Source organism: Monopterus albus, unplaced genomic scaffold (genome assembly GCF_001952655.1).
Source record: "Monopterus albus unplaced genomic scaffold, M_albus_1.0 scaffold342.1, whole genome shotgun sequence".
Lineage (NCBI taxonomy): Eukaryota > Metazoa > Chordata > Actinopteri > Synbranchiformes > Synbranchidae > Monopterus > Monopterus albus.
In genome coordinates this window covers 513,654-524,015 of record NW_018128222.1, presented here as the reverse complement: position 1 = coordinate 524,015, position 10,362 = coordinate 513,654, and the positions used below count along the sequence as shown (strand labels likewise).

General features: G+C 42.8%; 2 protein-coding genes across 3 annotated transcripts in view; one reads left to right on the top strand and one right to left on the bottom strand.

Moving 5' to 3' along the window:
• The first annotated feature begins 1,054 nt into the window (after window positions 1–1,054).
• Window positions 1,055–4,471, top strand: LOC109974622 (CD81 antigen-like). Of its 2 annotated transcripts, none has more exons than XM_020624916.1 (4): window positions 1,055–1,166; window positions 1,342–1,479; window positions 3,994–4,099; window positions 4,206–4,471. In XM_020624916.1, the coding sequence occupies exons 2-4, from the start codon at window positions 1,414–1,416 to the stop codon at window positions 4,454–4,456; spliced, it is 423 nt and encodes a 140-aa protein (XP_020480572.1). In that variant the 5' UTR covers window positions 1,055–1,166; window positions 1,342–1,413; the 3' UTR covers window positions 4,457–4,471. The 2 variants fall into 2 exon arrangements, with proteins under 2 accessions (XP_020480572.1, XP_020480573.1); XM_020624917.1 differs by having other exon boundaries at window positions 1,064–1,166; window positions 1,369–1,479.
• A 2,699-nt stretch (window positions 4,472–7,170) lies between these two features.
• The window catches only part of LOC109974659 (cell surface glycoprotein 1-like), an 8,557-nt gene continuing 5,365 nt past the window's right edge, over window positions 7,171–10,362 (bottom strand). Inside the window, exon 3 of the mRNA XM_020624978.1 lies at window positions 7,171–7,205. Within this exon, the coding sequence (XP_020480634.1) occupies window positions 7,171–7,205 (35 nt within the window). The remainder of the gene's footprint in view (window positions 7,206–10,362) is intronic.

The window sequence follows — 10,362 nt, the reverse complement described above, 5'->3', positions numbered from 1 at the left end:
AGTGTTTACATGAGGTTTTACAGCCTGCACATGGTGTTGCGGTGGTGCCTATGTGTGTTAACACTGAGTTCTGTGAAAACCGACACACAACACCACATTCATCGACCTGAGAGGCTGAGTGGTTATTACAGGTGTTGGTCTTTGGTTCTTCTTACCATGCTAACTCTGAGAGACGAGACAGTCCAAGTAACTTCAAAACAGTGCTGATTTAATCAAAGGATCACAGGTAAAATTAACATTACACGCTCAGGTATCTTGCACCTCCAAACTGCTCACAGGCAGCTGAAAGATGAAAGACCCTGAACCCACCAGGCCTATACGTTATATCCCTTCGGGCTAGCCCCATACTACAGAGAGAGACGCCAAACCATGACGTCTCTGTTACCAGCTTTGCAGCTGGTCATAGCAGTAGTCAAAACATGAAGCAAATCAATGTGTGTGTGTCTGTTGATTTAGTGGTGTGTAGCTAAAAACATTCTCACGACCTCTAGTAACATGTCGTGACTTAAACATAAGAACATATTATGGCTAAGGCTACAGTTCTACACGTCATAATAATAATATTAAACATCCTGTCTGCTGACAGTCATCAACTCTTCTCTCTAGTTATCCTTGACCAGATGTACCCTGTAGAAACTCATAAGCATGACTAAGCATTTAACAGTCTAACCAGACATCCTATCTCCACTAAACATTTCTAATAATACATAAAGTATCTATCCAATTTCTATCTGACTAAAAATACCTAACACAGGAAAACGAAATAAAAAAATCTGTTTCACTAAATACCCATTTTATAATCGATGTTTTGTGTGTTTCTCTCTGGCTGTTACTGATAGTTGATAATGAAGATACAGGGAGTTAATATGGGGTCGAGAGAGAGGATGTTTGAGAGTGCACGACAACTGCGCCAACCAGTTTTACACACGCAGAGGACTCCGTAGCTGTAGTCTGCAGCACATGGACAGATTACTGACCTGGACGATAGGTGCTACTTCATGTCAGTCACTCCTCTCAGCCAATGAGAGCACTAAGAAAGTCCGAAGGGGCGGGGCAAGACGCACATAAACGCTGGAAAACGGAACGCATCCGCACTGGGGATTTGGATCTGTGGTTGGTTTGTAGTTTCCGTCCACAGGAGCAGAACAGCAGCACTGTACAAACAGGTATTTCTTTCCTTTGTGCTCATTTTCCCCTCGAATCTATAATGTCTTCAAACGACACACCGTTAAACGTTGGCCCGTAGGAAAAAAACGGAATTTACTGCTAGAATACCGAGTAATCATAAAGGTTACGTTATAATATGTTTGTGTGTATTTAAATATACGTATCTTGTGCCAGAAACAACGAGGTACTTGGTTCCTACAGCTTGCAGACTTGACCGACGCGCAGCCCAACACAGCGCAGCTCACCATGGCTCTGGATGGATGTGGCGCCTTCTGCAAATGTATCCTCATCTTTTTCAACGTCATCTTCGCGGTAAGTTTATATTTCTGCGTAGTTTTTTAAATAAAGAAAAACGTCCGATTTGACCCGTGTTCCTGTCCCTGTGTGCGCTGTTTACCAGCTGTTTACCAGCTGTTGCACTGTGATTCAGTGGATTGTAGTCCTTTGAGCCACGGTCGGTCTCATTCTGCGCTTTGCATAAAGTCCCCATGGCTGCAAACGTTTTGCTCGTTTCCAGCCATTTAATGTTTAGTCTGGGTACCTCTAGATTAGTTTGGCACCCCTTATAACTCCAAGTAGTCTGTAATTATTTCAGAATGTTAACACCAGAGAGCCTGTTCCTGAAAACGAGAGGATAGTTCGTGAACGAGCACAACTCCTGTTGCCAGTGTTGTATCAAAAGTCGACAGCACAAGGAACCGCAACAGCATTAATTAATGTGAATGTCTCCTCCACAAATAGGTAAACAACGGTATATGTACCAATGAAAACAGATGTGCACTGTAACAAATTGCTGTTAAAAAAAGGCCAAATTCCAACAGTAACATACTGTTTTCCATTAAAACGGTACTATACTGCTGACAACAATGACTTCTGGGAAATATTTAAGGGCAGCCCGCCCTTTCCCATAAAATACTGCAATATACTGTAAATAGCGTTGCATTTTGGGAGTGATGTTAGAATCAACAGTAGAAAGGTGGCGCAAATACGGAAAGTCACTGTATTTCTCAAGGTTGCATGATTGGAGCCAATTTTCATTTGGAGGATTTCACATTTGAGTCCTACATTTTTGCAGCAAATCCCAGGGTAAGGTGAATTACATTCCCTCTGTCTGCTGATGTTTTCTTACTAACGTCATATTAGCTAGCTACCAAATAAACTGCAACTGATCGGTAACGTTAGCTAACAGCTAAGCTAGCTTGACGCACACACTATGCTGTGACCAGCAAGTAACTCGCAGGACATTTACATTTTCATTATTGTTTTTGTAGGTACGCCTGATTAATGTTACTGAATATTTAAAATACATTAGTCTTATGGTTTCTTTGTTCAGCTAGAAGTATTATTGTGCTTCTATTTTGGGGATTTCAGAATTTCTCCTGTCTCTCCTGGATCCACAAGAACATTTATTTTATTTTTCTACATTTTTTATATTCATGTTGATATTGACACTGCTCTTTGAAATAAAGATATTTGATTTTGAAGTTTTTATTGCTTATTTTGCATAATATTCACAATAATGCATATAGCCCTGAGAAATAACGGTATAATGCTGGCGTCCCTGCTGCCAGCTCTTTACCGTAAATTATAGAAATACAGACGTATACCGTTTTTCTGGTTTACAGACTACTACCGTAAAGTCATTTTACGTACGAATACCGTAAAAATAACGGTATACTGCTGGCGTCCCTGGTGCCAGCTCTTTACTGTTATTTTACAGGAAAACTGTTTACAGTGTGCGAACACATCATTTTTTTTATCCTCAGGTGTGAATGCGTGTTCTTTTATTTTGAAAAGAGAAGACTAATATAAGGATATTTCACAGTGTGAAATTTATTATGCATTAACGTATCAAAATTATCATGTGCACATGGATCTTCACTGTTTAGGAAAAACAGAAAAGACTGTCCTCAACTTGTCGGTAACAATATTTGTATGAAAAGGTGCTACTATCTAATTGGTCAAAAACTGTTGGGGAGAAGCTGTGGTTTAGACTTAACTCTCCCGTTATTGGTCCTTCAGTCCGTCCGTCCTCCATGGTCCTTCCTGCTCCAGTCATTGAGGACAGTGCCCTAGTAAAGGGAAGAATACCTGTAATGCCTTAATTCCTACATACACACTCACCTCTTCCTTTGTTTCCAACTCACTGCTCCTATTAGGGATTGCTCTCTGTCACTAATTAAAACAGTTCTGCCTGTGTGTGTGTAAGTGAATAATGTTCCTACCTTTGAAGCTTTCTCCTCCGCAAGCCTCCAGATCTAATCTCTGTTTCACTAACCTTGGAGTCCCAGTGAACCAAACTCCCCTGGCTTCAAGGCTCGGTGGTGATAATAATTTCACTGTGGACTCCCTTAGCTAGAGCTGTAAATCTAATCAGATTCAGTGATTTAGTGGACAAGACACTATAATGTTGAACAGTTCCCCAGTGACTAATACAGTAAATATTAACCAGTGGTTCAGTGAACACATAGGGTGATATGTAACTATGTAAACATAACTGTGACATATAAGTATGTAAACTTATTTGTGATATAAAATAAAACCATTCATAAGTGTGTAAAATAAAAATCTCCCTAACACAGGTTGCGTCTAAGATGAGAATTCAACATTGTAACATTGTAGATAAGTCAGAAAACGAGGAAAAGCACCATGGACTCTTTAAGGGGTTTCCTTGTGTAGCAGGCGGCATCAGCAACACGCAACCTGCTGTTTAGGTCCTGTGCAATGCGGAAATCTTGGTTCTCCAAAATTCCACAACTGACTTCAGAAGATTCCAGATGTGGCTGCTGTGTTCTCACACTGTAGTTGTTGTTTCCTGTTTGGCAGCTGGTGGGGTTTGCCTGTCTGGGCCTGGGCCTGTGGCTGAGGTTCAGCGACAACACCAGAGTCATCTTTACAATACATGACTTCGACTCAAGCACATTTGTTGTGGGTGAGTTTGCGTTCTGCACAGATTTGTGTCATGTCTTTAAAAAAGCATGAGGATACTTTTATGTTTCAGACTCATAATCAGTCACAGATGTGTCTTTCTGCATTAGGTGTGACACTTCTGATCGTACTCGGGTGTGTGATGCTGTTTGTGGTGATGGTTGGAGGTTATGTCGCCTGCAGTGAGGAAAGATGTGCTCTGATAGTGGTAAGACTTTTTTTACTTTGTCTTGAAGTGGGGTTCCACCTGAGCATTTCCTGTTGTGTTCTCTGTGTTGAACAGCCGTCAAATCCTTCAGTGAACAAAGCTGAAGAGCCGATAAAAGAAACAGATGATGATCAGTTTTGTTCTTCACGTTAGCAAAATAATACAAACAACAAATGTAACAAACTACCCCCTGTTTTAGGATCAGTTTGACATGATCAGTAGGTGGACGGTGCACCAGCGCTCTGTTACAAAAATTCATTCATTCATTCATTCATTCATTCATTTTCTACCGCTTATTCCCTGAACGGGGTCACGGGGGGGGGGCCGGAGCGGGAGCCAATCCCGGCCAGCATTCGGGCGAAGGCGGGGTACACCCTGGACAGGTCGCCAATCCATCGCAGGGCCAACACAAAAATCATATTTAAAATAAAGAACCAAGAAAACTAAAGAACTCACAGGTGTTGAATAAGGTACAAAGTCACACCTGCAGTGTCACAGAGACACTGAAGACACAGAGTCTGAAGTGCAACTAAAACCACTGATGTGCCTCATTTTGTTCCATTCCTGATTCCACACCTCATCCAGTAGGACTCTGCATAACTGTATTAAATTTGTGTGTGTGAGGTTCCTAAGGTTCAGCTGCTGTGGTTTCTGAGGACAAAGGCTGAAACTAATACAAAGAAGTCGTCATTCTTACAGGGAATGAAGAGACAGTGTCTCAAACCACCACATGTTCAGTCTCATTCTTCACTATAATCACTCAAACTTCACTTCCTGAAACCTGCACACACACCTTTCTCCAGATTTTTTGCCCCAAATTATCCCAGTGTCCCGCAATCCTGGCAGGATGTGAGGGAGGAAAGGAGGTCTCTTCAGTTATTTGTAGCCTCTGTTGAGGCAAAGCTCTGTGAATCTTTGGGATTCTGCAAAACATAGGCTTCAGAAACTGTCGGATGAGAATTAAAATATGTTTCAAAATCAAATATGCTGAGTTTTGTCAGTGTACGTGAATCACCGCCAAAGACTTTCACTTCCTTTCCCCTGATTTCCTGTGTAATAGTGCTTTCCAGTGTTATCCCCCAGTTTATCTCAGTGGGAGAGTTCAGAGACATTCCTTAACTGTTACACAGCACGGAGGCAGAACACTGGCCAGGCATGTGTGCTGAACAGAAAAGGAAAACGGCAAAGGAGTGCACAGCAAAAAAGAACAACAGTGAGTTTGGTTTCTGCAGTGTGTCGAGGTGGTTACCTGGCAGAAGATTCAGACCAGACTTAAAAGTGCTGACCCCTTTATGGATTGAACAACACACAGCACAGAGAAAGTCCCCTCCTCCTCCTTCCCCTCCACTTTTACATGTTCGTCGCTGACTTTCACTCCTTCCTGTAATAGCGTACCTTCAGTTTCACAGTCTGCAGGTGTAGCTACTCTGTCTCTGTTTTCCCCACATAATTAGCATGATTCATAACTCTCTCTGTTTCCAGTTCTTCCTCAAAGGAAGGGAAGCATAATGAAAATAATTTGACACAGTGTATAATCTCTGACCTTGACATAGTATCTCTTTCTCCTGAGCTTCATCTTGTGGGGAAACAAACTGCCCCTGCCTTAACTAACTTGGAACATTTGCTTGTTTCTCATTAGTTTAGAAAAGTACACAGACAACCGGTCGACATGGCGAGACAGCGCTGACATAATGCATCAAATCTGAACATCAGTGACTGAATCAGTTACATAAACATTGTATGAATGTAATGCCGTCTGTCACTGTGACACAAAATGGAGACGTTCCCCGGTGCGGTCGTTGTATCAGCCTGAACATGTCAGAGGATCCATGAGTCATTAGTTTTTGGCAGGAGAACAACTGCAAATCAGAAAAAGGTGGGATGGTATGTAAAATCAAAACTGAAAATTTCACAACACTTAGAAGACGTTTAGGGACCGAGGACACCAAGCGATTGTGTCAGGTGTCATTTTGTCCCGTTCTTCCTGCAAACAAATCTTAAGGTGCAACAGTCCTGGGACTTCATTGACACAATCTGCGCCACACATTCTCTACTGGGGACAGGTGGGGACTGCAGACAGGCCGGTCCAGTACTCGTCCCCTTGTCCTCTACAGCCAGGCCTTGGTAATGTGGCACTCTGAGGTTTGCATTGTCTTGTTGACATATACATGGGCGTCCCTGGAAAAGACGTCATCTTGAAGGCAGCACATGTTGCTCCAACATCTCTCTGTATTGTTCATCATTAATGGAGCCATCACAGAAGTGTAAGTGACCTTTGCCCTGGGCACTGACACGACCCCAGACCATGACTGACCCTGGACTTGTTGCTGGTAACAGTCTGGATGGTCCTTTACTTCTTTGGTCTGGAGCATACGGCGTCCATTCCACAATACATGTTTTCACCTTGTGATGGTCCATCCCAGATGCGTCCGAGCCCAGAACAGTTGACTGCGCTGCTGGACAGTGTTGACATAGAGCTTCCTTTTGGCATAGTAGAGTTTTAAGCGGCATTTATGGATATAACTATGTATTGTAGTGTCTGACACAGGTGTGCCAAAGTAATCCTGAGCCCATGTGGTTATATCGCTTATAGAAGAGTGACGATTCTTGTTAGGAATGCTCGAACACAAAATGAGTGAGCGAAATATGTAACAAACCCAGGTAGCTGACTTCGGTGCAAGCAGTGAGGTTTATTTACAGTGCAAGAATAGTGAAATATATATATCTATATCCGTATATATATATATAGATATATATATATACGGTATACAGGAGGAATGTGGTACGAGATGACCGGGTGTCGATCAGCGGCAGCAGAAACACAGTGAGGAGATGGATGATGATGGACCGGGCTGCGAATGGAGGGATCACTCCCGTGCTGGTCGAGGTGAGGCGATGATGGCTGAGAACACAGAAGTATGGAAACAACAGGTTAAATGGGGACTGTGCATCGACCTGTGAGGCGGTGGCTGGTAGAGCTGAGTGAATCCAGGGTCCAGAGGAGAGGTCCGGAGAGGAGGAAAAACAGATACGGCGGGGCAGGAATAGAGACTCGAGAAAAACACAGAAAATATAGCAGGCGTACTTGGCACAAAAACAAAGCGATAACACATATGGGGCCTAAAGACAGAGAAAGAACTGGCAGGGGAGTGAATAGTGAGCAGTGTATAAGTAAGGAGGGAAACTAACGAGGCGCAGCTGGTGAGTGATCAGGGAAGCGGGGCAGGTGTGTTGAATAGTGCAATCAGTGCAAGGGAGCAGACCAGCGTGAGGAAAGGAAGAGAGGCAGGTGCCACCGGGCAAACCTGACAAAGGATGGTGGTGAGTTTCTCTGTCACCGCTACCCAGAGGGAGTAAACAGGTTGACAGGTCCAAGTAGTGTGGAAGTAATCATCCGTGATGTGAGTCTTATATTGTATAAGCTGTAAGTTTATATTGGTAGTCATGGAAAAGATATTATTACAGATCTTGGTCCAGAAGTCGAGGCTAGGGGGAGTGCACACACACACACACACACACACACACAATATATGTATGAATGAGTGTTCTAGTTTTTATGAACAGTCTAAAAGTGCCACTCCACATTTCCCTTCTTCAGAATAGTGATGGTAGATCAAGCAAACGCACTTCGAATATAACATCACGAAAAAAAAAGTCCTCCTCCCATTCTGCATGGAATGTTTTCGGTTTCTTACTTGATTCAGCCCCCCCACTCATTTTATACCCTTTAGTAGAAATTAATTGGAAGCAGCCTTCCAGCACAAGGTAGTTCGCTCACTGGAGTTTTGCAGTAGCTCGTGCTGTTGACTGTGCATGTTTGGTGACTTGTGTGTCAAAAGACAAGATCTCAGACTGGCTGCCCTGCATGTCAATCAAGTAGCAAATGGATGATAGGCTATATATGAATGACTGTCACTTTCTGCTTTTCCTGTTAGGGGTCGCCACAGCGAATCGTCACACTGACCATTCGCATGTTAACATTTGGCACGTGCTTTACGCCGGATACACCTAATTTATTTTTGAATGGCACACGATCTACCAACACTACCTTTGTGATTGACGTATTGGACACCCCTGATCTAAACACAGCTGCAGTGGGAGAATGTGTCAGCATCCAGCTTTTTAAAACCAGAGAACAAGAGCTTCTCATTAAGCTAATTTCCAACAATTCTTCACTAAGATAATTTCTAAAAGCTACCAGGGTTGGATTTTTCCCTTTTGTGTCTTATTTCTCTTTCTGTGGCTGCATGCAGACCGATAGCAGGGGGCTGCCAGGTGCAGTCTCTCTCTCTCTAACTCGTTCGGTGGCTGGTTTAATCCTGGTAGCCATGAGGACGCAGGTTGTTCACTGCACAGCTTTGTCCCATCCCCACCCTTCACTGCCCCTCCTCCTTCTGTGTGACAGATTACTGCCCTGGTCTGCTCCATCGTCCTCCTGCAACAGATCAAGAAAGTCAATCAGACGATCTCTTCATACTATTCCACCGTGTACTAAGAAGATGCCGTTTTCAGCCTCACCAACGAAGATCATCTCTGGGATTCAGGCTCAACCAACGAATCTGTGTTTAAAGATGTTCCTCTGTATGTGAACTGTTAACTTTTGTTCAAATGTGTTTTTTATATTCTAAAACATACTGTGTGAGTTATTGAGCTATTGTGAGAGTTGCCTAGAAGGCGTCTGTTCCAGTTCTTAGAAAGCTGTTTTAGTACTAGTCATTCACTGAGCCACTGTTTGTGTTAAAATGTTTGTACAAATAGAAAAGGGAAGGCTTTCTTTAACATCCGTTTAAACATTTCATAAGCTTTTATTCCAAGTTTAGTCAAACTTGAGGAGGCAGCTCGTCACATTTTATAGTGGCCTTCGTCATCATCACCACCACCACTCTGCCCTTCACATCAGCTCAGTGCAGCGACTGGACACCTGCTTTGTTACTGCTCATTTTTCTTTTCTTTACCATAGTTTTGTGAAAACCACATTCCACTTCATGTCCTGTGCTGATGATGTGTGTTCAGAGGGGCCCAGGACATCAAGTCAAGGACTTTGTCACAGAAATATTCTGCAGGTTCTGTTTGAGGCTGTCGAACCTGCTGCATCAGCATTTTAAATGGCATGTGTCAGAGCTGTGCAGCATTAGGTGAACGGTGATGTCATATTGAGAAGAAGTCCCTGCTGCCATGCCATTAAAACCCGTTGTAGTGAAGCCGACCCCCTCGGGGCGCTGTTCTTTTTACAGCTTCTGTGACCAAATGAAAGTGTATTAAGTGCCTTGTTTATGTTTACGCTTTGAACTGCTTGTGTATTTTCCTTCTCTGTACTACTAAATGCTGCATTGCACTGTTTTTCACAATGGAAGAAATAAATATTATAGAAGGGTTTCTCTGGCATAAAAAGACAAACAAGTGCAGTTTTGTAAGCGTCTTTATTTCATTGCTCACACGTCACTGTTGGGACCTGTGAGGAAAAAGGGAGTTAATGTAGTGATGACGCCTCCTCACGACCGACACCGAGGCCAAAGGCAGAACGGGGAGGAAAAACATGCATGACCCAATATGACAACACCCAATCTGGTGCGGTCACGTGTTAAACAGTTCATTTGTTCATCATGCGAATGTTAGGGTGATTTTCATTTTTAGATAGAAATGAATATAATTAGTTAGGGTTTTATTATATAGCATACATAAGTTTATATATTTTACTCTTACAGTTGTGTTTATGTTTATGTAGTTACATATCACCTTAAGTCTGCATTGAATCACTGGTCAGTATTTTCTGTGTAAGCTAATTAGAGTACTGTTTAACATCAAGGAGACTGGTTCACCAAAACACTGAAAACTCATTAGATTTACAGCCTAGCAAAGAGGGTCCACAATTACTTTATTACCACACCACTTGGCTGATGGAATGGGGGAGCTGGAGTTTATTGGGGTCTTAGGAGAGCAGGAACAGAGATTAGATCTAAAGCCAGGAAGAGAGACCAACTTCAAAAGACAGGGTAATATACACTCACACAGGCAGAGAAGTTTTATTGCTAAAGGGGGGTTAGTGCCAAAAGTCTCTT

What these genes read in the sequence shown, in the direction of transcription:
- LOC109974622 (XM_020624916.1), top strand. Translation starts at nt 1,414, where the DNA reads ATGGCTCTGGATGGATGTGGCGCCTTCTGCAAATGTATCCTCATCTTT. An exon ending in TTTTCAACGTCATCTTCGCG is followed by an intron (nt 1,480 to 3,993) that starts GTAAGTTTATAT and finishes CCTGTTTGGCAG; the next exon opens with CTGGTGGGGTTTGCCTGTCT. An exon ending in CTCAAGCACATTTGTTGTGG is followed by an intron (nt 4,100 to 4,205) that starts GTGAGTTTGCGT and finishes TTTCTGCATTAG; the next exon opens with GTGTGACACTTCTGATCGTA.